Below are 27,911 nucleotides of genomic sequence, written 5' to 3'. Positions count from 1 at the left end.
TTGTAGCCAGTATTTATTTTATTTTGAAGGCAGCACTCCTCGTGTTCCTGTAATTGTCTGCTGCTTGCAGGCTTCACAACACTCGGCGGTACAAGCGCTCACACCCGCTCCTGCACGCCGCATGTGTCGGCTGTAGACCGGCGGAGGACCGCAGGGACGGGACCGCAGCACCGGGACGGGACCGCAGCACCGGGACAGAAACAAAACCTCCGCGCAGGATGAACTGAAGTAAAGGCTGCTGGAACAAGAGGTGAGCTGACCGGGTTGGGTAAACACTAAATAATGTAGAAAGGCCGATAGCCATGATGTTAAAAATAATATTTACTATCACAACATTGTAATTAGTTTGTAGTCATGTTAACTTTATGTTTGCTGTATTTAAAGGACATATCCAGCTACTTTTCATGTGCAATCATGAAACAGCTATTAATCATAACCAAATTAAATCAAGTGATATGTTTTCCATAATGCACTTAATGGATACGCTTTGACTATGAAAGCAAACAAATTGTTTAAATATGAGTATGCCTACAATGTTCTTTGTTGAGTGTTTCAGCTGCTTGCTTGTTTTCACTGACAAGAGAGGTTTTATTCATCCATTCGGTGGATATGTTCTGACATATTTAATATAAATAAAAACCGTCCTTATGGGCAAATATGATTACAGACCAGCCAGGTTATCAATCTGTGAGTCATGTTTTAGGTCACTTTAAAGCAAAATCTCATGGAGGAATTAAAAAAAGAAACCTTGCCCACGATAATTTCTGGTGGGTAGACCCAGATAATAGAATTACATGCACTCAGTGAAAGTGCAGGCTTCTTTTCTGCATCACACTCACACACAAACACATGCACACATGCTGGAGGTTTTATCAGGCAAATTGTTGTAATCCTGCTTAGTGCATTCACTAACAGGCACCTAGCGCCCTGAAACATTTGTTTTGCAAGCTGGCAGAGTTGTTTTTCTCATATTGGAAGAATGAAACTGGAGATTAAGTGGGATTTGAGGTTGGTTAGCAAGCAGAGAAGAGAAAAGACTGTGGAGTGCACACATGCTCTGGGTAAATTACTATACGTGCCTTTAACCCTGTATTAGTGATTGACTGGAACATTGATGTGATAGTTGATGACATGTATATGCATCCTGTGCCTGGAACATAAAGTTGCCCCCCTTTTATCAGATGCTCGATATATATATACACGTGTGTGTCCTACATGTGTGTTTAGTGCATGTCTATGGGTTTCTGGGAGTGTGTGTGATCTCACATTGTGTTGCCGTGCAGACTGCATGTACTCTCGTGTTTCACAGATCAGATAACAGGGATCTTGCAGGACATTTGCACGGTGCTGATGTAACAACCCTGCAGCGTATTGACATATTACCTCTGATGATATTACAGCTGCCCTTGTTCAGTTAGATAATGCTGGTTTATAAAAAAAAAAAAAAAAATCTATTAAATTGAATGGAGTTCATGAATGCTACTGGAGGGTTTTATTGCCTCTAGGGCTGACTGTCAGTTTCACTCACTTAAACCAGTAAACATTATCAACAGCAGAGGTGGAACTGGCTCAGTCACAAGTATTACCATCAGCAATATCTGTTTTAACTGCTCAGACCATAAGCTTTAGGCGACATCTTTTGCATGCACGGATGCCACAGTTGAGAAATGCCACAGTTCAGCCTGGTGGTAATGTCTGTGTGGCAGTTAGCTGTCCATGGAGAAGAGGGAAGTAATGAGCTCTGGCCTTCGCTGAACTTGGCACGCACTTGTAAACGTCTTTCACCACTCATTTACCCAAACGTTTCCGTTGGATATTGTTGCACCAGTGGCAAGAATATTGCAATAACGACGGCGTGTTGCAGGTGAACGGCTGAGAGAAGCAGAAGCGATTTGTGTCATTTACGTTTTTGTAAATCTCAATTTGTTGGCTCATTTGCCGCTTCTATTATCAGCTCTTTATACATTTCCACTTGTAAAACCAGTGTCAGCAACTGTGAAGCTGGTGCCACAGGGAGTGTCTTACTCTATACAAACTAAGATTTATTATATTGCACCATAATTACGCGGGGATGAGCTGTGCCCTATCAGAATTGCATTGTGGTCTGTCATTGTGTTTTACAGAACGAGGGAGCGCCCGCCAATTTCCACCCTCTGCACAGACATATTTAGCACATTGTAGAATTGGGTGGTGGCTGTCATTGTGTTATGGGTTTATGGAGGAGATCAATCTGTTATTTTGACTTCTGCAGGAACTAAAATGAATGTTTGTTTTCACTACTGTTCATTTTGGATGTAAATCAGAGTAACTGTTTGTGATGACTGACAGATACTACTTCTGTCTTTAAATGCTAACAAAGCACATTTTTCGTATTTTCTGATAAGAGACAGGCGGAGTCTCCGCTCCGCTATCCTCATCTTCTTGTTATTCATCAGCCGACATATAAATAATATATCTGTGATTAAGCTTAACATTGGACCTATTGAATGGATCACCCTAACACATAACATAAACAAATCTTTTTTTATAAGAACCTCTTAAAGATATAGTATTTTTTTATCCTGTGTCCCTGCAAACAATGAATATGTGTATATATATATATCATTTCTAAAAAATCAAAATCTCTCTTTTCTCTTACTTCCCATCATCATTATCTAACACCAATTAACACGTAAAGTAGTACTGAAGATGATATTCACCATGATAAATTGTCCTTCACATAGAAAGTAGTAGTATCTATCTATCTATCTATCTATCTATCTATCTATCTATCTATCTATCTATCTATCTATCTATCTATCTATCTATCTATCTATCTATCTATCTATCTATCTATCTCCATCCATCTATTTATCTATCTACATTCGCTGCAGTTGCAATGACCCACTTTCCCCATGGGGCCCATTAAAGTTTCATCTGATACCATCTAACCTAACTGTTGGGAAATGGGAGCACTTTGAGGACCAACGCAGAGAAAGGGAGGAGGAGGAGGAGGAGGAGGAGGAGGAGGAGGAGGAGGGCGGTAAATGGTAAAACACAGGTCTCTTGTAGTGAAGTAGAGGAGTGTAATGTGGAGGTTTGTTTTGTAAGGGCTCTCCAGATGGCACGTCGACAGGAAGGTTCCGGGGAAACCGGCCCCTAATGAATGGGAGGGAGAATCACCTGAGGGGACGAGAGACATCAAAGAAAACCTTTCTCAGCTCCTCTCTCCTTCGTTCTCCTCCCACAAACTCACTTTATACTGACTTCTTCATTTTCTCCTCTCACACCATGTATCTGATCCACCCACTTAATAATTACCACAAGTAGTCTGTGGGCATAGCTCTCACCAGCTCATTTTTTTCCCCCACTCATTTTTTTAAAAATTTATCTTAATTAATCTCTCCTCTCCTCTCATAGTTTTCTTCCCTAGAGGACATTCCTCATTTTTACAGGGAGATAGCTGCAGGGCAGGTTCAGACAGCACCGACATTCACTGGGGCCAACACACACATAAGCGCTTTAACATCCTTGACCTGTAACAAATACACAACCCACAGGAGACAGGGAAGAGAGGCATGAGACAGGCAGTATGGAGCAGAGTTTAAACATGTACGGTTCTGTGGTTTTTCAGGCTGGTTGTGATGATCACTGACAGAGTGGATGTGTATGGGAGGAAAGGGTGCTGTTTAAAAAGATTAATGCATCCATGCACTCTCATATTAAAATGTCTGTGTGTTGGATTTAGCGTTTTTAAAGGACCATAACAGTGGTTCTGCATGTTTTAGTCCTTTACATAACAGCACATCATTTTACAAACCAGTGTGATTAAGAAAACTGAATGCAATGTGTTTTAAGCATCCATTGGTTTCCATTCATTACTGTACAATATGAAACTCTTGTGAAAAATTAAGTCGACATCAATTTTTGTCAAAGCTACATTATTGTGAGATAACGTGCAGACTGTTCAAATCAGTCAACTCTTAAAGGAGTAGTCCTTTAATTTCACACATCAAGATAAGTGTACTCATCATTGTTGAGTACTTCTCAACTGTGGAAACTGATGTATCAGGTCTCTGGTGGCTCTGTCTCTGATGACTAAAGGCCCTGACATTCCAATTTCGAGAAGTTGGTGTCGCTCTAGCTTTTTGCAGTGTGGCACCGATCGACCAATGTCTGTGACTTTTCAGGCTTTTCATTGTGTTGAATTGTTGATGAGAGAAATCACTCCGATTGGCTGTTCAGCTTTAACAAATCGGTGTATGTGAAGAGAAACGAATGTGAGAACAGCAAGCAAATGACAAAAGTCAAGAGGGAAAACACAAGAAGCTCTTCTCCTTTTTCATCTTCCCCTCTTCTGAACTTTCCTTTCCACAAATATTTTGACAACTAAACCATCATCTGAAAATGAAGTGGTTCTAATCCTGGTGAGCGAGAGTTGTGTGAAAATGGTCGGCAAACGCTGCTTTGTTTCATGTACCATAACAATAGATTATAAATCAACAGTACTAGGTGTTCCGGTTTCTTTTTTTGAATCACAAATATATGACTGCTACTTGGTGGTAGAGTTATTTCCTCTCAGGTAGGCACAAAACGTACTTGATACAGTAGTCGGCCTTTATCTGGCCAAGACACAGGCGACGTGAAGCGACGCAGTAGCCGGCCTTCATCGCTGTTAGTTCTCTGATGTTGGTTTTGTGTGTCTGGGCCTTTAAACAACAATGTGTTAAAATCTGGTGGTCATGGAGTTTGAAAGACTTGGGCTGGTTTATCAGTCAGGGATGGTCTAACAACGAAACGCCGCTGGTCGCATGATGTGAAATGTAAGATTACGTGTTTTTGGAGCTGGACTGCTTATTGGGACTAAAAGTCATGATATCCTAATTTATACAATAGCTGATGCAAAAGGTAAACAACAGTCCCGTCATGTGTTGATTAATAGTTCAGCATCGTAATTCTTTTAACAGCACCACTACAACACTAGACAGTTTATATTGCATGATCAGGCTGTGTTGTGCTTTATATATTTCTCTAGTTTCCGTTGTGATATGAAGTCCACCTCAGCACAGCACGGAATATGAGACTAATCCATGCAGTGGCCGCATGCATCTTGTTTCCTTTGCTGTGATAAGTGTTAGCTGTGCAAATATTGAGGCGAGCAGGAAGTTCACAGTGGAAATGGCTTTGTTTTTTCTATGCACAACTATAAATCCTGCATTCATATTTAAGATTTTCTCTCTCAAGTGTGTCACTTAATCAATCTAGTGCCCATTTAAACTGATTAACTTTACAAAGATTATGTCATTTTTGGCAAACCCTAATGCACAGTGGATGTTCACTATGATGGATTACTCAACTCAAGAAAGTTTCATGAGTCGAATAGATTTTCATACCATCGCAGAAATGAATGGAAAACAATGACTCCTAGGAGCTGAAGAAAAAAAGAATATTTTAAAAACCTAAAAAACGAGGATGAATATGAAAATGGTCAGCAAATTTGCAGTTCAAGAGCTGAAACATGGAAACACACTGATAAGATCCTTTGTTGTTTTTGGTCATGTGATTTGTTTTCTCTTTTTCATGCAATTTCTCTCCCACACTCATAGACACACATTCATACTTACACATACACACACACATCTTCTCAATTAATGCATCTGCAAAGTGTGTCTGCCTCTGAAGCGAACACATACTGTACTGTGGTCTCAGTGCATGCATTATTCTTTATATCTTGAATAAATTAAATACCAGCAGGACACAAAGAGGATGGGCTCTTTAAATGCAACGGCAGGCCTGAGATGCAACATTTGTCGTGATGAAAGGGTCACAAGGTTGCTTCTCAAATGCCTCAGGCGTTTAAAAGTTAGCCCGTGTAGACTGTAGTACAGAGAAGAGCACAAACACACATTGATAATCTGTCACCTGAGTGGGATTTCTGCTGTACTAGTGTGACTGACAACCAGAAATGAGGCCGAGCTGAGAAGAAATTCAGTCTTTCTGTTTTCCGAAAAGCAAACTTCTGCAGTTCCTCTTTTCTCACACCCCCTTTTTTCCTTATTTCCAAAGATAAAAAAAAACAAAAAACATTTAACAGTGTTTTAAGAGGGTAACAATAAAATTTCATGCTGCAAATGGAACAGATACAGACATACACATAGACACACACTTACTGATGCACTCAAACACACATCCAAACGCCCTATGGGCTGGAAGTTGCAGCATGTGGGGAGGAAGTGAGTTTGGAGGCTGAAACAGATGCTGCAGAGTTCTGTTTTGGAAACTACTCCGGCCACCAAACACTAAATCATTCTCTTTTTCCCCTCTCTTTTTTATTTTCTTCATGACAGCCTGATCATTTATTTTATCTCTCTGTCTCTGACCTTCTCCCACTCTCGTCCCTGCATCTCTGTTCCTATTTCTAGCTGAGAGAATGAAATATGTGATAAGGGGGGGAACCACATTTATCAGTTATATCATCACAGGAAGCTGAGGAAACGTATCCTCTGCCTTGTTTGTCAGTTGGTCAACAAGCCTGGCAGTGTTTATGTCCCATGTAGAGTCATTAGTTCTGTTATGCAACAACAATTTCAGTAAATACATTTCTCATCTTTGATAGAGGATGTACCTCAAACAGTCAAAACTGTTATCAGGTGCTGATTCTGCACGACGCAAAACTGTTAGATTTTATGTCAAGTTCATTCCAAGTTTTGTTTCTGTTGATAGTTGCTGCTACTGAGAATATACTGTAATATTGTAATAATATAATATTGGATTTCTTGATCACTTATGATATAATTGTTTGACACAATGTGTAAATGAAATATCACATGTTAAACATGTGTTCTTTCAGTAAATACTTTCAAGATAAGCATGAGCACAAGTACTGTATCACAAAGCAGGAAATGACTCTTTCGACCGCCAATAAAATCAAACATGATTATTCAGCTGCCAGTGTCCCTGTGCTGCTGCCATGCCTATCCCCACGGGGAGTCAAAAATCCGGGACTGAATCAACTCATTCATTCCCGGTGAGACTCAGAGGTTTGACTGTGACTTTCTGCTCATAAATCTCAGTTCAACCAGCCACTTTTCAGTTATGAATCTTTCTCTTGTAACTTTAAAATCTGTACTTCTTTTGTGTTTGTGACACATTTGGCGTTTGTTTTCTATAAGTAATAGGTGTCAGCACTTTGTTGTTTCAGTATCATGATACATGTATGACCTTAGATTTTCAATAGGACATAATTTGACAGTGATAATGAATTAATAATTTGAAGGAATTATTCATTATTTTGGAAAATATCCTCATTCGTTTTCTTGTCGGCAGTTAGAAGAGATGCTCAATACCATTCTCATATCATTACGCTAAATATGAAGCTACAAGCAGGAGACAGTTAGCTTAGCTTAGCATAAAGAGTGGAAGCAGGGGGAAACAGCTAGCTGGGCTATGACAACATCCACAAGTCGTCGTTTTTATGCTTCAGTTTTTGTACGCATTAAGCAACTCACCTATCACGTGGTAATTCGTGAGCGTTAGGTGGTGGTTGGCAGATTTAGCTCTGGCCAGAGCCAGGCTCGCTGTTTCACCTTGTTTTTCAGTCTTAGATAATCACCTTTTGGGCTATAGCTTTAAGTAATTTATCAAGTAAAGCATTCACCTGTTTTATATAAGGGTTTTTCAAAATGTATTTGTTGTATGTCATTTTTTATCCTTGAATATCCTTGGGTGAATTTTTGACATTTTACAAAAAAAATTTTTTTGACATTTCACAGGCAAAATTTTATCGGAAAAATTGACAATAGGACTAACTTATTGTAAAATGATTGATATTTTATGTGTTAAACAGTGTGTATTTAGAGAGAGAGGTCTTGGCATAAAAAAAAGTTCAGAAAATGTGTTAAATGACTTTTATCATTAGTTTTTTAAGAATTAATAACTATAAGTGATATATTTGTCTTATGATTGTGTTAACGTTGCCTTGTGTTAACGTTGCCTTGTTCCTAACTGATGTTTACTTTTGTCAGAAATGCTGAGAAGTGCATTTGTTGCCCAATAAAAAGTAATAATGACCTTCACAATGCATGCTTTAATTAGTTTGAATGGCTTGTGGTTCATAGCATCAGTGCCAAAGTGAAGCTTGTTACTGGAAGTCATGAATCCAGGAAAGTAAAAGTAATCTGGGAAAAGTGATGTAATTGTTCTAATGTTCCCAGTTTGTGATCACATGGATACAAAACTAACGAGCTGCTTGTGAACCAACCAAAGAAAGTGATTTAAGTGCCACCACACCATTAATGTGATGCCATATTTATGGACTCATATAATGACATCATGAAGTATTTCCTGTAATTGAAAGGATGATCCTCCATCAGCCAGTAGCCATATTTTGCTCTCCAGCTCTCGCTCACTCACTTTTCCTTGAGCACCCTCTCCTCAAACATTTTCCGAAGTCGGCAGTGGAGGTCCTGCTGGAGAGACGCCCTGTCTCTCCTGATTCAGCCATCTGTTAGAGCACAGTCCAGTATTCACTCCTGCCACATACTAATCCTTTCATTAGGCCCAGCTTCAGGCAGCCCTGTCAAAGAGCTGACTGTGTGGGGAGTCAGGAGAGACCGAGGCTGATTCACAGAGATACATTTACAGATATGTACTGTAACTCAAACACTGAAACACCTTCCCACAAAAAACATATATATACTCAGTAAATGCAGACTCACATTAACACATCCAAATACACCTTGATGTCACTAACCTCTACTGTACTGGTCTAGGATGTAAGACAGCATCTAACTTCTAATGTTTGTGGTTTGTTAGTGAGAAAATCACGATCACATTTTTGGCTTCGGACCCCTTAAAAAATGAACTAACATTAACTCTCCCTCTCATCTTGGATTGATTTCTTTTAAAGGTTTTTTTTTAAAGCCTGTAGAGGCCTGAAGTATTTCGCAAGAGAAAGCAAAAGAAAGAAAAACATATTGCTTTAAAGAAAAAATCTAAAACATTTGGGAAATGTTGTTTGGTTTCTGTCCGAGAGTTAGATGAGATTTGTTCGATTCTCATGTCTGTCCAATGAGGCTACAGGAGATGATTAGCTTATCTTAGCATAAAGACAGAAAAAAGGGAGGAACAACAAGCAAGACTCTGTCAGGATGAAAACCACTGATGAAGCCTTTGCAGTCATTCAAACACCCCATGAAAATATGCTTCATGATGAGTGTAATATTTTTAAATATGCAAGGGTGTCATTTAAGAAGAGATAATGTATCTTAAAAGATGCTGTGTGTAAACAAAAAATAAAAATATAAATGAATAAATAGAGAGCAGTCTAGCTGTGCAGCATGATAAAGTACCTAGCTTTATATGTACTGCAGGTTTATATAGATAGATATATGTGTCCCAGTTCCTTTTCTCTGTATCAGCTGAACACACACTCACAATAACAAACAGTCATTGCACTCTGCCTCATATTCTCACACATCAGTGACAACATTGTTTTCCAGGAGCTGCAGTCCTGAAGGAATCCTCAGTTTGGCGAAGACAGTTAAACCCTTTTTTGCTATCCTAAAGTAACATGTCAACGTGGCCTGGCGTGTTTCTGACTTTTAAATTACAAAAGTAACGTTGATGGAGTCTCGTGGAGATCAAGATGTAAATAATGACAAACCTCTTTCTTTTTTCTCTGTCAGGAAAACGACATGAAGAAATCACGGTTCACCAGGGAGGATTTGCTTTCTCATGAAACGTAGTATTTTTGCTCCATCTGTCACGCTGCTTCACACGGGTGGACGTGAAGAGGACGTTAAAGACTGACTAAGGGAGTCAGAGAACAGATGAGTCACTTATGAGTGATAGATGATGTAACAATGTTAGTCTTCCAGCTGACCATGGAGCTAATTGGACCGACGGAAAGGGAGAAAGTGTTTTTTCTCATACGTTGACTTTGCCGATGTCAAAACAAGTTACGATCTCAGGCAGGGGAGAGGCAATGACCTAATTCAGATAAAATGACCTCATACTGATAAGTAGCCGGCCTCCTCCCTGGGTGATGGAAAATAATCACAAATGGACTCTTATCTTCGTGGCTGGAGTGTGTGAGGTTACATGATTTTTTTTTTTTTGTATGTGTGTTTGTGTTTAACTCGGAGGAGTGATTTTTGATGCTTCACGCAGCGATGTTGCGGCGTGGTCTGCTAGCTTGGGTCTCCCGTGTCGGAGGCGTGCTGGTGCTCCTCTGCTGCTCCCTGTCGCTCCTCTATGTGATGACCTGCAGTCCACCGCACTCTGATGACCCTCCGCTGAGCCATGCACTACCTCGAGCTGGACCCAACCACCCCAGTCTTGTGGGCACAGGGCCGGAGGTTGGAGCGGGAGCCGGCGGGACAGGAGGAGCCCGAGCAGGGGCTGCTCAAAGCGGCGGACCCCCCGGTGATCCATCTTATCAGGTGCTCCTCCAAGAGCGTGAGGAGCAGCACCGCCTCCACATCTCCTCCTTGAAGAAGCAGATAGCTCAGCTGAAGGAGGCTTTGCAGGAGCGTAGCCATCAGCTGAAAGGAGTGCAGGAGAGCCTGAAGAGAGCCATCGGGGGCCCAGCAGGGGGACAGGAAGCCGGGGCTGGGTCCCAGGGCGGTGGTCTCGGGGAGGCTCTGGGATCCAGGAGCCAGCAGGCAGACCTCCAGGAGTTCCTGCGGAGCCAACTGTCGAAGGCAGAAGTGTCTGCTGGATCACGATTGCCCAGCGAGTACGCAGTGGTGCCCTTTGAGAGTTTCACCCTTCAGAGGGTGTACCAGCTGGAGATGGGGCTGACGCGTCACCCCGAGGAGAAGCCTGTGAGGAAGGACAAGAGAGAGGCGCTGGGGGAGGTGCTGGAGACGGCCCTGCACAGCCTCAACACGCCATCATCCCAGCAAGACAGCAGGAGTGAAGCAGATAACACTCAAACAAGCAAAGTGTACGCACCAACTGACTTCGTAGAAGGTGAGAATACATGAAATGTCTCCAGGAAGTTATGTTTGAGTTCATCTATGTTGCAATAGTAGTTGTTTTGAAGGAAAAGCTGCCTGGATTATGTTTACCGTTAACTTCAGCGCAATTTTCTCTGACAAGTATTGAGGTTTTATCCAATCTTGCAGCATTATTCAACTTTATAATGGTTATGTTTAGACTCTGGTCTTACTTGGTTAAGGTAAGGGAAAGATAGTGCTCTAGTTTAAAACCCTTTTAGCACGAGCCGCATGTTTATTTACATTCAACTAAAACCACGATATTTCCCTTACCTTAACCAAAGTCATTTTGTTGCCTAAATGTTGAGCCATGACAAAATGCCTTAGCCAATCAGAGTACATGTTTGGAAAATACAGATGTTTATGTTGGACTGCTTATAGCTCAGTTTAAGTGTTAACGGGAACCTCACTCTGTCTGCCTTCGAAATTATATCAATATGTCACCACAACGTAATTGAGAAAACAAATTTGCACTACATAAAGGGTTATTTCCTGAAAATATTTTATTCTACATCCAAACACTACACTCAACCTTATTCTTCAACCTTGGGTTGCTTTGATTTGATCTTTGTTATTTTTGTACATTAATCCCTGGAAGGTCAGAAATATGTGCGTACAGCCAGGATATCCTCCTTATTTGTTCTGCTAAGCTCTGATCACAACCTCAGGAAATTAACTCAGATGCTCCTCATTCACATCAGTGTGTGTGTGTGTGTGTGTGTGTGTGTGTGTGTGTGTGTGTGTGTGTGTGTGTGTGTGTGTGTGTGTGTGTGTGTGTGTGTGTGTGTGTGTGTGTGTGTGTGTGTGTGTGTGTGTGTGTGTGTGTGTGTGTGTGTGTGTGTGTGTGTGTGTGTGTGTGTGTGTGGTTCTGCTCTGTAGAGGAACACCACCTTCAGTGTGTGTGAGTGGAGTGAGGTTTTAAAGTGAGTAATGGGGGCACCTGGCTCGTGGGAAATTACCCATAAGTCCCTGTATGGAGCTTGTGTGTGGTCCTGGTTAATGTAAGTGTGTTTATGTGACACTGATTGTTATAGATGTGTATACATTTGTATGTAAACAGCCTCCCAAATTCCTCCACAGGAGAGTGCAGCTGGCTGTTCAATGAAATAGCTAGCTCCTGCTCATATTTGTTGCTCTTAATGCTCTTTAATGGACTCAGACATTGATTTTAAGCAGATCTTGAATAAGCAGCGGTTTATCTAACCTGAGGCAGTCTAGATGGCCAGACTGACAAAAGCATCTTCAGGGAGCCTGCAGGGCTGCATTGAGCTGAAACTGTACACAAATAGAGGAGGTATGCAAAATGAACTTGCCAGCCACTGAGTTCTGTCCTTTAGAAAGGGACAGAAAAGTGCAGTTAGGCAGTTAGACAGAGACAGGAAGTTAAGACATTTAGTCTAAATTGCTCAGCCTATTTACTAAATGGCAGTTTATCTTCACCATTACAGGAAGTTAGCTAATCAAATAGGAAGACCATAATCCAAGTTGAGGTTGTTGCACACAGACATCTTTCTGTTCTCTTCTTCTTTTTCTGACTTGCTTTCATTTTTTTTTTTTTTTATATCTGCCTGTCTACTCTTTTCCTGTCATCCAAGCTTTTGTCTATTTCTTTCCAGTTATGTGTTTTCTTCCTCTTTCTTCTGTTTCTGTTTTTTTATCTCTCAGGTCTCACTTCTCACTTTCTCTACTTCATTTCCCTTTTCTCTCTTCCTCACAGACCTCAGTAGGTCTGTTTACAAGTAATAATGCTTTTAATAGCAGAGTAATTGAAAAACAACTTCTCTCTGGAGGATCAAGCTGAGGTAAGGCCTGCAACAAGAAAATTGGTCTGGATGACCAGAATAGCCTCTCATTCAGTTTGTGTGTGTGTGTGTGTGTGTGTGTGTGTGTGTGTGTGTGTGTGTGTGTGTGTGTGTGTGTGTGTGTGTGTGTGTGTGTGTGTGTGTGTGTGTGTGTGTGCGTGTGTGTGAGTATGTGTGTTACATGTGTATGTGCAGTTATAGCTCTTTGCCAAACAGCAGCAGAGTGCATGGACAGTGGCTCTTGTGGCATTCTGCTGATGCTAAAAATGATGTTTCCTTAAAAAAATTGTTTATTTTTCAGATATCTTTTAAGATTAGCTATTCAAAAATAACAGGAAACAACATGATCCTTGGCATAAACAGAAATCCTCAGGGGATTTGAATAAAGCCACACCCTGGAGAAAAAAAGAAAAACAAAATCACTGTGACAAAGAAAGACTCAGAGAAACTTCAGGAACAGAAACTAAAATCTGACTTTGAGACTCACTATGTACAACAAAAATCAAGTAACACTGTTATTCTTCTGGGTGATATTTACATATTTAAGGTCATTTGGTTTGTAGGTTAATGTTATTAGGCATGATATATATTTTTTCAAAGTTAATAGAATTTCAATTTATAGTAGTTGTTTGTTTATAGCAGGATTTAAAGGAATAGTTTAACATTTTGTGAAATAAACTTTCTTGCCAGGAGTTAGTTTATAAGATTTTGATATCACACTAAATAGGATACGATCATTTTTTTCAACAGGTTTATATACTGAATATACAGAAAACATGCACGGTCACTGGCTCTAATATTTAAGTGATTTAAGGTTGTTTGGTCATGAGTTTGTGTCTCTGTCTCTCACCCATCAGGTATTACCCGTACAGAGAAGGACAAAGGGACGCTGTACGAGCTGACCTTCAGAGGGGAGTCCAGTAACGAATTCAGACGCCTGGTCCTCTTCCGTCCCTTTGGACCGCTGATGAAGGTGAAAAACGAGAGGGTGAACACAGCCAACATCCCCATCAACATCATCGTCCCGCTGTCCAGACGCACAGACAAGTTCAAACATTTCATGCACAACTTCAGGTGAGAAGAATTTTGATTTTGTTATTATGTTTTTCCAGCATAGTCACACAAACAATGTGGCATAAACAGAAGCAACAAAATGAGTTAATGGGCGGTTTGTTGCGTAGCACGAACCTCAGGAAAATGTGTTAGTCAAACCCAGTTTCTATTCCAGTTTTACATTTTAATTGGGGAAAAGAGGGCAAGATTAGAGGACAGAAAATGAACATCAGAGAGGCTGTTTTTAAAATGTTTTGAAGGAACATGTAATTAGTATTTTGGGATGGCACATGCAGTGTTATCAGTTAATTTGTTCTGGCGCTGGTAGGCATAATCAGAATCTAACCAAATCTGATTGATTTAAATGATTAAGACAGGAGTATGACTAAAGATGCCCTCATGAGATCCCATCCCAGTTTTCATCAGTTACCACATGACCACAGTAAATGTTATTTCACACATATCACATTGTAATGCATAGAGCTAATAATTATCTCAAATAAACCATGATATCACAAATAGATCCAGGCAATTATGTATGTGAATAAACCATGAACGATTTAAAAAAAAAAAAAACTACAAAGGACTGATTCTCTGCAAAGTGAAAATAAATATGAAAGAATAACTGCTGTCATTGAAAAAACAGAAAAATCCTATTTTCGAAATCTCACCAGCTGAAAGGAAAGCCTGCTTGTCTCAGCTCCGCAGTCCATCACCATCCGTTGGAAACATCCTTCTTAATGTCTGTGATTTATTGGACAGCTGCTGCTGCTTATCACAGCTCTTTTTACATGGTAAATCCTGCTTAGTAGCAGTGTTGCAGCCCATTAAAATGCCCCCCTGGGCAGACCAGCAGTAGTTGATATACAGCACGGCAAGAAGTGTACTTACTTGAAAGACTCGGCGAGTCGCTGAGCAAACACTTTACCCTCATCCATATTAAAGGTGCACCGGGTGAAAGTGTGTGTGTGTGTTTAGGAGGTGATAACGGTGAGTAACTGTGCATATATCAAATATTCTTTATTCACACTGAGCCTGGAAAAAATACCAGCATTTATGATGCGCTGTGATATATTTCCCAAGTGTAGAATGTAGAGATAAAATGTGTATTCATACAAACACAAACAAACTGCAAACATTTGCAGGTGGGCATTCTGTAGTTTAAAAGGGCAATATTGCTCCTGAATCATTATGAAATAATAATCTACTTTTTGGTGCCATAGACAAAATGAAGAATACCTCATCAGATCCCAGAAAATAAAAAAATCTATTTAGCATATAGAGAAAGGATTTAACACAACAGCATCTAAAGTGACAGTAAAAAAATGTATTATTCATGACTTCTCAAAATCCTCTGCACATATTTAGTCATATATTTAGGTATTTTGTGTTTCTCTAGCTGTGTTTTATGAGACATTTTCTCCATGTGTGTGTGCTGTGGAAGAGGAGGTGAATTATCTTCAGCATGTGCGTGATGTATTTGACATTTCTCCATCAAAGTGCCCGCAGGCATCTCCCACCTGGTCTCTCTTTTACTCACGCACAGTCTCTCCCCTGTGCTTTAACACAGTGTAGAGCCAAAATTATAGCTGAAAATGTTTGTTATTTTCATCATGAAATAAATAATCCTTTTTGTTTATAAAAGTCAGGAAACAGTGAAAAACAAACAATTTAATCTCCCAGATCCAAAAGTGGTGTCTTTTTAATGCATGTTTTGTCCAATTTACCCAGAAGGATCAAATTTATGGAGCTATAAAACAGAGAAAAAGTAGTAAATCCTCACATTTTAGAGGCAGAAACCTGTAAATTCTTGACATTTTTTCCTGAATGATAAACGATTGATCAATCAACCATCTCAGTTGTTGTCGGAATAATTCTTTCAGCACTTGAAAGAATTAAACCTCTTAACCAAGGCCTTCTTTTTTTCCAAACCCTCCTTTATCCTCAGCGCTCTTCCTTCCTGATTTCATCCATAATGCCCCTTCCTGTGTGTGTTTGTGTGTACGTACAGGGACGTCTGTGTGCGTCAGGACGGCCGGGTCCATCTGACGGTGGTGTATTTTGGGAACGAGCAGATGAGCGAAGTCCGCAGCACTCTGGAGAACACATCCAGGTGGGTCTGAAGCACAGCCAACATCATATTTTTGAGTTACAGGCCAAACACACAATGTGGAGGCAATTCATGTAATGAAATAAACACTGTCGCAGTCACGCACCGGCTTTCAGAAGCAGACGCTGTACAAATATTTCCAAACCAGAAACCTCTTTTCATCACATTTTCTAATCAGTCCCTCTTTCTCATGACACACACACACACACACACACACACACACACACACACACACACACACACACACACACACACACACACACACACACACACACACACACACACACCTCCTGGCTCGGCGTCCTGCCACGGCCAGTCATCTGTCTGATGAATAATGGAGCAGTGTGCCACCCACGCTGCCGAGCTGAGAGCCACCAGCCAACACAGATAAATTACAACATCTCCTGTGATCATGCCTGACTCATGCTAAACCTCTCACATGGACCTCTCGACACCCACACCTCTAGAGACGATCGCCGCTGGCTGGCTGATCAGCAGTCAGATCCACTGTGGCCTTAGTTTCCTCGAGGGGGTTACTATGGTGATGCTTGTCGATCTCCCAGCCCCGAAGGATTTTGTGCGGCCTTGATACCGTCGGACTGTCTCTAGTATCATACAGCGCCTCTCTATCCCTCTGTGTCTCTGCTTGCTGCTGTCGCTGAGGGGGGGAGGACTGTGAAGATGAAAAAGGCAGCGTTAAGAACACTTGAAGCGAAGCAGATGGCAAATTCAGAAAAGAAGGAAAGAAGAACACACAAACATGAAATATTACTGATTTTAGTGTGGAAGAATTCTTGAATGATTGACAAACGGTTGGAGTAGAAGTATCTGGAGGTGCAGTCAGTGTTGGATAAAGTACTTCTGCCTTGAACTCTGAGAGGCTTTTTAATATTCCTCTCACAGCCCAAAAATGCATTCACAAGAATGCAGCAGCTTATCTGGGTGTGAATCAGGACCTGTAATCAACTCTGTACTCCTACTTTTAGTTTTTAGCTGAAATGAATGGGAATCATCACTTGAAGAAGAAGTACCTGTGGTTCCATTATCTTGGAACCAGAAACACAAAACACACACACACACACACACACACACACACACACACACACACACACACACACACACACACACACACACACACACACACACATATATATATATAAATAGAAACTGCATATAGGTGCACTGAGGAAGATGCATGCATGTTTGCAAGCATACAATTGGGCTGCAACTGAGTATTATTTTCTTAACTGAGATATCTCACTTTTTAGATTTCACTTGATTGTTTACTCTATAAAGTGTCAGATAACACTAATAAAACAATAAAAGTAAAGGACATATTGAAATTTTGGAAAGGTCAGGGATCACCAAAGTTATGACAATTCATCCTCTGGGGGGTATGAATATCTGAGCCAAAATTCATGTCAATACATCCTTTAGTTGTCAAGAAACTTTCTTTAATATGTGAATCTTGTGGTGGCGCTAGAGGACGAGTCATGAGGATTCAACACCAAGCAGAAACCAATCTTTGCATTTGTGAAGTTGTATTTAACCCAGTTTGGGTAATTTACTTGATAAATTAATCAATTATCACAGTTGGCTTTTATCGACTAACTTACCTGTCACACTAATTGACAGATTGTTTCAGTGATGGCGCACATATGCGTGCAAATAATATCAAATGCTTATTTTATCCAGCTCTTAACCCAAAGAAAGAAGAAAACAAGAGCTGAGGATTCTCTTCCTCACTATGAAGGTCTAAAACTCAAATTGGCAAGAACACACACACACACACACACACACACACACACACACACACACACACACACACACACACACACACACACACACACACACACACACACACACACACACACACATTTCACTCACAAACAAGTCAATATCTTTTCCCAGCAGTGATGGCATCATTAGTGGCTGATCTGATTCTGTGCTGCCCTTCCTACAAATTTAATTCACCTCTAGAAACTGGTTAGATTTGCGTCTCCTCCCAGACAACCTCGAGCTATTTGTACTTTTTTTTTTTTTTAAACCACATGCAGTCACACAGTGCTTTTTGTAGCAGCTTCATCGGTGAAATCCTTCCAAGAGAGCAAGTCTAACAAGATCTAAATTGGCCTGGATCTCACCCATCTTTCTAGTCCACATCAACCCCTCTTCAGCAATTTAATGACAATAAAACATGTGTGAGTTTTTATCGCAGGTGCTAATTATTTGGGGGGGTGTCAAAGGACAAACCAGTTCTACTGTAACAAAAGCCAAAACAGCCGGAGCAAAATATAGGAGATAGAAAACCAGCTGAAAATCAGAACTTCAGTTTTTCAAACATTCTGACAGACACCGGGGATATCGTCCAAAATAGATGGATCAGCTGCTGAACTTTCAAGTATATCGCTTACACATCCGTACTTCAAAGCCTGAACTCAGGCTCAAACCGTCGGGGGAAATGTACGTTTCTGAGCCTTACATGCTCAAGAATAATGATCGAGAACAACGTTAGATAAAGAGGAAGAGCAGATGGAAAAAGATGGAGGGAGACTGTGTGAAACAGAAGGAGAAGAATGAGTGATCTGTTTTAAAGAGATACCAGTCGATACATATGAATAAGTACTGTGTGTCAGCCACAGATGAGAGACGAAACAGTGAGAAAGGAAGTTGAGAGGAGAAGTGTAGAAGATAAAACAGATGCACCAAATCAGTCCAACAAGTCAGATTTTCCAAGGATGGAAAAAGAGCATCGACGAGGATATCAATGGAAGTAGTACGTTTAGATAAAAGAGAGGGATCAGACATTTCCACAGACAAAGAAACGGAGGATGAGATCATTCTGTCAATCATTCAGCTCCAACCTTTACCTCAACTTGTGCCAAGCCTTTCACGTTATTGTGGCATTTCATGAAGTTCGCAGACGGGTCAACAAACCGTCTGCCAGCTCTAAGAAAGCCAGAGGAAAATGTCCAGCAGAAGGTGATTGAGAGATTATGAGTAGTTCAAATGATAAACAAGTCATAGAGGAGTTTTTGAAGGCTGTCCAATATTCATTTTAAAGAGTCTTTACAAATTGCCGGTACACATTCTGCAAATGTCTCGCTGTTAATAACGGGTGTAGCTGTCTTGCCTGAGGACTGAGCCTGAGAGTGATCACAACAAGTCTACATTTTTTATAGCTTGCACTTACTTCTTCATTACATGCACAGACTGCTGATTCCCCAGCTCACTGTTAAGCAAAAGCTTTTGTTCTTCTTCTTCTTCTTCTTCTTCTTCTTCTTCTTCTTCTTCTTCTTCTTCTTCTTCTTCTTCTTCTTCTTCTTCTTCTTCTTCTTCTTCTTCTTCTTCTTCTTCTTCTTCTTCTTCTTCTTCTTCTGCACTGTAGCCCAGATAGGATATATCAGCCTCCCTGCTCTGTGAACACCAGACAGGTGAGATAAAAACTGGGAAAATGTGATGTTTATGCAATTTATTGCAGGAATTTTAAAATCCCAAAGTAGAAGAGAACTACCAGCTGGCATTGCTGCATCAGAAAGCAGAGGGCTGTTGAGGAAGTGAAAAGGGTTTAGCCTCTTTAATTGAAATGTGTTTATGAGGCAACAAGATTTGACTTGACTGAAGGCGGCACAATGCAACCTCATTTGCATAAAGTTTAACATTTTCAACAACTATGCGATAATTTCCCCCCCAGCAAAATAAACCAAAAAAGAAAAGCAGTGGTGGATCAGGAAGTTTAGCCTTTAGTCTGTAGCTAAATGTTGACATCAGCATGCTAACATGCAGATGTTAAGCAGGTGCAATGTTTACCATGTTCACCTTCTTAGTTTAGTATATGAGCATGGTAACATTTGCTAAAGTCCAGCTGAAGCTGATGAGAATGTCATTAGTTTTGCATGTATTTGGTCAAGATAAAAGTATTCAGACTAAATGGTGACCAAAGGAAAGATTAAAGATCAACAAATTGAGTACATATCAGACTGACAAGAACATGAATGTCTGCACCAAATCAGTCCAACAGTAGTTGAGACATTACACCTAAAACAACAGCTTAACTTCATGGTGATGCTATGAAGGAAAAGTCAAAACCAAAAGTAATTTTGTAGCTTTCCTCTGGGGAAAGATAATGTGTTTCCAGACGTTTGAGCCAATCTGTCCAGTAGATGTTGAGATAATTTACTCGATGAATGAAAACATTGACCTGCTGGTCACGCCAAAGTCATAAGAAGCTATCCTCTGGGGGATTAAAATATGTTTACAAACTTCTGAGCCAATCTATTCAGTAGATATCCGCCCACTTAACTCTATGCAGATGTTAGAAGGGTAAAAACTTTGATATATTTCAGGCTATAAATTAAAACATTGACGCTGGTGACGCCAAAGGAAAAATCAGGGGATCACCAAAGTCATAAGGAGCTATCCTCTGGGGATCAAAAATGTTTTGACTAACTTTGGTGCCAATTCATCAAATACCAAAGTGGTTATAGAGCAATTTCAATTAGTACAGCTAAAGAGCAAGAATGCTTCAGGTATCTCAAACTTGTTGAGAATGAAAAGAAGCCTAGACATGGCCTCATATATAGAGGCTTACAGCCAAGACTTTTCATGTTCAGTAAGCACCGTGTCGGCGGTCAGTCCTCAAGCTATGACCACACACAACCAAATACATACCAATGGTTACACAGAGACACAGATTCACAGAGAAAGAAAATGTAGTCTCCTCTTCCTGTCCTTAGCAGAACTAACAGGATAAGGACTGCTGCTGGGACACAACATGACAGCTCTTAACAAGCTTCTCACGCTGACACAATTTCAACAGTTAAGCTCCTACTAGGTACCAGCCATCACGCCCACAGTAAACAAATTGACTATTTCAGGCCATAATAAGGGTGCTGGTGCCTGCTGAGGAAGAGGGAAGAAAAAGTGCAGAACAAAAGAAAGGATGTTCCCGAATTTAAGTGGACTTTTTCACTTGGCACACAATAGTAGTTCCCATGTTCATATTTGTGGTTTTACATTTTAGAGAAACACAAACGTCTGAGAGGCAAAGACATAAATACATTTTCCTCTAACAAATATCAGTATTCTCTCATTAAACTGTGCCAAAATGTAAAACAAGACCGCAAGTAGACCAGATATATGTTTTTAAAGGAAAAGTTTGACATTTTGAGAACTACACTTAATCTCTTTGTTGCTTGATCAATGCCATCACTCTCATGTGTGGAAATATGATGCTACAGCCAGCAGCTGACTGGGGGAGCTTATGTAGACTGAAAACAGCAAAGTTAACCAAATCTGCATACCAGCACCTCTAGAGCTCACTAATTAAAACATGCATTTCTATGCACAGCCCAGCACAGAACCCCATGTTTAAACTTAAATAAACTTTCTCTCGTAAAGAGAGATAATTAAAGGAAATGGTTTAAAACAAGGGAGGCCAAAACAAATCAAAAACAAAACAACATCAAATCTTAATTTCATCACTTGTGTTGTGTGTTAATTTGCAAGAAATAAGCGATATATTCATGCCACTTCAGCTTCGACAAATGAGCTTCCTGCCCAGTTATAGTTGAGACTGAATCAACACGTAAATGTAGCTGCTATTGCATCAACATTGTCTGAGACAAACAGAGCGATTGTACTCCCGTCTCTGCCATCTGTGGACGGTTTAAAGCCAGCGGGTGGGTCAGCCTCTCCTGGGACTGTGCAGACTGTGAGACAGATCGACTGTGTTTGGATTCAGAAACTGCGGACAGACGTGGGGAAAAGACTGCACACTTGTTGACTGACGGCACATAAACACACATTGCCATGGATATTTTACTTATAGTTGTTCAAATGTTGAAGCTGCTCTGACCAGGATTTAAAGGTTTTATTATGTATTTTTAAAGGGAGAAGAAGTGAGACAAAGGCTTTTCCACAGTAATACACATGAATAAACATGCTGATACAAATTATTCACACAGACATCCACACTCACTCACACAGCAGTCAAATGGAAATGTTGGAAGTATGATTCAAGCTGCCTCTGGCAAAAACAAACTGATCATGTTTCCTCTGGTCATTCTGGTTTCCTGGAACGAAACGCTGTGTACACCTACCTGCTCTCTCTCATGTGTTATGTCACCCAACATCACATGAATGAACGAGGAAGTTAGGTCCCGTTAGTTCTGCCTCGAACTCGAGACGTGTGAAGCAGTTTTTCCTCACTATCTTCTATCTGAATGTGAGTCTGAGTATGTTGTGCATGCATGAGTAACGGATTAGTCACTAGCAGCGTGAATTGTTATGGTCAAGGGGGGAAAAAAGCCACAGCTGTGTACATCTGGATCCAGCTCTCTCTCTTTACTCTCGCCACATCCTTAGAAAACTTCATGCCAGTGATGGAGCTTTGTTGTATGGTGCAATTTATTTTTCGGTTTGAGTTCAAGTTTTTGGGTTTTTTTCAAAATCTTGCAGAAGAGAGCAGGAGTTTGGAACGAGGAACATGTTTGAGGAGTGAAAATAAGTTATTCCACCAAAAGTTGATTGTCAATCAGGGGCATAATTGTAGTGTTGGCCCCTATTGACCTTTGATTTTGATACTCAGTAGATCCAGTAAATATGTCAGCTTCATTATATTTGAGCCCTGTACTCCTATTCTGAATAACTATCCGGCCTAATGTGTGCTGTGCTTTGCTAATTTGATTCAACACATATTTATTCAGGAATATACACAGTATCAACTGAAATAATAAAGATATTTAAACCGTATTTTGGCACTAGACTTAGCCTCAGGATTTGGTAACAAATTAACAAATTAACTGACAAATGTAATAAAACACTGCAGGAAATAAAAGTGAAGTCAATTAACAGAACAGGAGAACAGCTGAGTTTTAGTTTAGATTTGTTTTTCAATATAGACCTAACTATTTGTAAATGCAATTAATACATATAAAGTAGTGAAAGGACAAGAATTAAGTTACAGAGAAATATTGAGAATCATCTAATAGTATGTAAAACATCATCCTCCAGTTTATTCTCTTACCAGTTCTGCCAGTTTAACCAAGGACAGTTTGAATTTTCTCTTTTTATTTTGAATAAATTGGCAAAAATGTATTCAAATGTATTGATATTTTCATTCTGTGTGCGGTCTATTAAAAAAATGGACTCCTGGTTCTCTATCTAACCACTCTCTCTTTCTCTCTTTCTCTCTGTAGGGAAGTTAATTTTAAGAACTTCACTCTGCTGCAGCTGGACGAGGAGTTTTCTCGCGGACGAGGTCTAGACGTCGGGGCCCGAGCCTGGAAGGGAGGCAACGTGCTGCTTTTCTTCTGCGATGTGGACATCTACTTCACCGCCGACTTCCTCAACACCTGTCGACTCAACACCCAGCCCGGTTAGATAAAGTTTTACCCTTCTAACATCTGCATAGAGTTAAGTGGGCGGATATCTATTCTACCAGTTTTTAAGCTTTTTGATACTTCAGGCACCTTATTTAAGATAAAGCCGAGTGAAGCAGTAATAATCCAGCATTTACTTTAGGCAAAGCTGAATTATAGTTATCAGTATTTAGATTATCTGTACAACTCAGTGATTCATTCTAGCTAGATGTAATTAGATATATCTCAGATGTAAATTCTGACTAGTCAAAATGTATTTACAAATATCTTGAATAAAAGTTTCAAGCAGTCATAAATGCATTGTGGATATCTATAAAGTGAATCCTGTCCGTCTAATGAATAGAACAGAATAATGATTTATGTTACATTGTTATTGATATCTTAAAAAGGATTTCTTACTTCTTACTCTTAATTTAGAGATATCTTGAATTGTTGTTTTTACAAGGCAGAATGCAATGGAAGCTATCTTGAGTTATAGTTCCAAATGATCAAATTGTTGTCACGACAAGTAAATTGCTATTTGAGATGTCTCAAGTGAAACCTATTACATGTTAAAAGTGCCTACCATTCCCATCAAATCTCTGCCTCGTTGTCTGACGCCTCTGTCTCGCTCCATTTCAGGTAAAAAGGTGTTCTACCCGGTGTTATTCAGCCAGTACAACCCCACCCTGATCTACGGAAGTCAAGAACACGTCCCACCTGTGGAGCAACAGCTGGTAACACACACCAATCGTATCATTATTTTTCAAACACTCTGTATCCGCTTGCGGACAATTTCATATTCATTGCTGCGCTACATGGCTGTGAGGTTTAGAAATATTTCCCCTCTCCAGCTGCTTCAAATCCACAGCAGCATGCTCCTGTTGATGTGCCTTTTGTGTGAGTTGAGCTGATATATTTCTGTTCATAAGCTCTCTAAAACTTGCAGTTCTTTTTTTCTGCAGGTGATCAAGAAAGACACAGGGTTCTGGAGGGATTTTGGTTTTGGCATGACCTGCCAATACAGGTCCGACTTCATCAACATAGGTAAATATTTACACTGCAGTCATGCCCATCACAACCTCTTAGCAATGCAGGAATTCATAAACAGTTGCTCTTGAGGGTTTATTATCTGTCCAGAGGTATTACATAACGCAGGGTAAAAATTGGCTAGATGTTATGTTAATGATGCCATAGCTTAATGGATATGAAAAACTTCATAACACAAGTGGTTCAATATTACATTACTTTTCTTAACTGGGAGTAGATTTTATTATATTACTCTGCATGAATCAGCTCAGAGCAGTGCAAGCATATATTAGCATATCTCACAGCCCTACAGGCTCTCCATCTGTATATTAGTCGAGGAATATTGGCTCTCAAGACAGATTTGCATCAATTTAGTTTCCCTCCAAAGTGACATCAATTAAAGGCTGCAGTGAAATTCCAAGTGGTTTATTGTTTAGGCATCGAACACCCACACAAGCATGCAAATGCTCTCACTTTACTGTGCCGAAAAATTAAACAAGCTCCAAAACAGACATAAATCTGATTTAAAGGAATAGTTAGACATTTTGAGGAAATAAGCGTATTCACTTTCTAGCAGAGTAATGCACAAGTATATGTATTTATGTATGTAAATATGTATATGTATATGCATATAATATTTTACTTTAACTTTCAATTACTTAATCACATGAACAGTAAATATGGAGGGTTAGCTTAGCTCACAATTTATCGGGTTTGCACTTTGTTTTATTGGACAGATTAAACAAACAAGATATAATGTGTTGATTAGTCAGTTTAAATGGTTGGAATTTGTTTACCTGTTGTTGTTGTTACCTTCATACAGAGTCAGGCTAGCTGTTTCCCTGTATTTCCAGTCTTTATGCTAAGCTAAATTAACCAGCTTATGGTTGCAGCTTCATAATTACCAAACCGAAATATAAATAGACTCATATAACTCTTAAAAGAAAGGGAAAAGGTTTGTTTCCTTAAAATGTTGACCTTTTCCTTTAAAGGCACATTTGAGTTGTGCAGTTTAATGTTTTCAGAAATGACGATGCAATGTGTTATGTAGGCCATGAGTGCATGCACATTAACAAATGAACAATTCATCTGCTCGGTTCATTTCTTATCTCTGTTTAGCCCTGGAGCATGAGTGTAAAAAGGGACACAGAGACAGAGACAGAATAATCAAGAACTGCAGAGAGACACAAAGTGTGAGCAGAAGCAGACAAGAGTACTGCAGACGTCTAAAGGTGCAGGTTTAAACATGCCAGGTCGATAACTATCTTGCAGCATCAGTCCAGAATGTCCTCATCTCCCCCTCATGAAACAACCAACCAGCCGGAGTGGAGATAAAAAACATATTATGATCACATACAGTGAACTCTAATCAGGATTCATAATCATCGTTCTGTTATCAGGAAGTGAACAGTGCACCGAAGACATAAATTCCTTAATTATTTGCATATCGAAAGGTTTATAATCATCACGTATAATTGTTTTTATGTTACGCCACTTTCCCCTTCTGCTCTTCCGTCTTCAGGAGGTTTCGACATTGACATCAAAGGCTGGGGCGGCGAAGATGTCCACCTGTACAGGAAGTACCTCCACAGCAACCTCCTGGTGGTCCGAGCTCCGTCACGAGGCTTGTTCCACCTGTGGCACGAGAAGCACTGCACTGATGAGCTTCCTCCAGACCAGTACCGCATGTGCATGCAGTCTAAGGCCATGAACGAGGCCTCACATGGCCAGCTGGGGATGCTCTTCTTCAGGCACGAGATCGAAGCTCACCTCCGCAAACAGAAACAGCAGCAAAACACAAACCCCAAGAAGTCATGAAGGCTCCAAGATGGTTTGATTATAATCACCACAATGACTGCAATCAGCTGAAATGACTCAGAAGAATTCAACTGATCTGAACTTCATCCGAATTTAAAGGAATAGCATTTTGGAAATTCCTGCCAAGAGTTAGATAAGATTGTTACCACTTTTGTGTCTAAATGTGGAGCTAGATTAGCTTTCTGGAGAGCTCCACACTAGTTTTTCTTAGTTTTCCTCTGTTTCCCTGTCTCTATGCTAAGCTAAGCTAACTGTCTCCTTTGCATGAAAATATAAGAGGTGTGGAGTTATCGATCTTCTCATCTAACTCCCAGCACGAACGCGTATAAGCCCAGAATGTCGAACTATTCCTCTTTGGAAAAATGTGAAGACTTTTGACTTTTCAAGGACTCAGGGCACTTTGTTGCTCTGGAAAGGACAACATAAAATTTAGATGAATCAAAACTGACTTGAGGAATTCAACTGGAGTTGAATATTAATCAACAGATCTCCTGCCTGAAATGTCAGTTTGTAATTGAATGTCCATTTTTATTTTCCTCTGCATCTGCAGAAAGGTCTTTCAGAAAGAGAAGACGGCACCAACGTTTGAGCTACAAAGTGTCTCTGACCCATGTGCCTTCTGTGAACCTGAACACTGTCTCTCCTCAGCTGGCTAGTGAAAATTTAACTGTACATGTTTTTATGTGTAGGGAAACAGAGCCACCTAGTGGACGAAAGTGAAACATGTCGGTGCATAAACAATGAAGGACTCTTTTAAAGCCTGGAATGGCCAAAACATATTATTTTTTATAAATTATTCATTCCTTTATTTATGTATGTTATTTCATAGTTTATTATTTCTGATGCAGTTGCTGCATGGACAGTATTATGTGTGGGCCATGGATTGACAGTATCTATGGGTATTTGTCAGTAAAATGTTTTTATCGATAAGCGTTCTCAATAAGAGACGGACGTAACTACGCCCAAAATATAACTAAAGATACATTTATTTTTTAAATATTTAATTTGAAGAATAAAACATGATGTAGAGTCATTAGTGTTTTTTGTCACATAAGTAATTTGTGGACACATAATTATGATTAGGATTACTGACTGTCCTGACATTGACGATGAGTTAATAAGTCAGAATGAGACTTATTGATTCTAAAATATTTGTTTCTGTCAATCAAATGATATGTATTACTAAGCAGTAACAGAAACTGGAGATGTAGTAGATTTAGAGATATAACTGCCTCAATGGTTACTTTATATTAGATTTAATATAACAGTCTCCCATAAATCTGGCTCCAGCACTTCAATCAAAAGGAGCTGCACATTTGGTGGATGACCAAAGATGTGAAAAGAGGCACTTTTTAAATCATGTCTTTATTGTTTGCCATTGGAACATTCCTTGTTAAAAAGAATACATCGAATGGCTTTGAAATGTAAGTTTCAAGTTTATTTTTTCACTTCATGTAAATTAGTTTAATAAAACATTTGTGCATTGAGTATGCCTTACTATGATGTGTTTGTTTATGTCATCTGCTGTTATTATCAAGTCTTATCCAGCTTTAAGGTGGAATATAAGACAAAAAAATAAGAGAATATTTAAATTTGTACTTTTACTTCTTGGCAGGCCCATTATGATACATCTTATAATATATTAGTATCATTCATTTATTTTTTTAGGGACCAGTTGAGGAAGAAAAGTATGGAGACCCAATATGTTCAGTATTGAAAAAAATAAATAAAACATTTATGAAATAAATAATCATTGAAA

General features: G+C 39.8%; 1 protein-coding gene across 1 annotated transcript; it reads left to right on the top strand.

The window, feature by feature from the left end:
• The first annotated feature begins 156 nt into the window (after positions 1-156).
• On the top strand, positions 157-27,627 carry csgalnact1a (chondroitin sulfate N-acetylgalactosaminyltransferase 1a). The gene is made up of 8 exons (XM_054612108.1): positions 157-250; positions 9,666-10,953; positions 13,639-13,855; positions 15,846-15,947; positions 23,144-23,322; positions 23,948-24,042; positions 24,271-24,352; positions 25,857-27,627. The coding sequence occupies exons 2-8, from the start codon at positions 10,137-10,139 to the stop codon at positions 26,150-26,152; spliced, it is 1,788 nt and encodes a 595-aa protein (XP_054468083.1). The 5' UTR covers positions 157-250; positions 9,666-10,136; the 3' UTR covers positions 26,153-27,627.
• Positions 27,628-27,911: the final 284 nt, after the last annotated feature.

This window comes from Anoplopoma fimbria, chromosome 14 (assembly GCF_027596085.1).
Source record: "Anoplopoma fimbria isolate UVic2021 breed Golden Eagle Sablefish chromosome 14, Afim_UVic_2022, whole genome shotgun sequence".
NCBI classification, from domain to species: domain Eukaryota; kingdom Metazoa; phylum Chordata; class Actinopteri; order Perciformes; family Anoplopomatidae; genus Anoplopoma; species Anoplopoma fimbria.
The sequence above is the reverse complement of the archived record's forward strand: the minus strand, read 5'-3'. Positions and strand labels throughout refer to the sequence as shown.

Bases quoted from the DNA above. Each gene is read 5' to 3' on its own strand.
- csgalnact1a (XM_054612108.1), top strand. From the start codon at position 10,137: ATGCTTCACGCAGCGATGTTGCGGCGTGGTCTGCTAGCTTGGGTCTCC. The intron at 13,856-15,845 runs GTGAGAAGAATT...GTGTACGTACAG, and splicing joins CATTTCATGCACAACTTCAG to GGACGTCTGTGTGCGTCAGG. The intron at 24,353-25,856 runs GTAAATATTTAC...TTCCGTCTTCAG, and splicing joins GTCCGACTTCATCAACATAG to GAGGTTTCGACATTGACATC.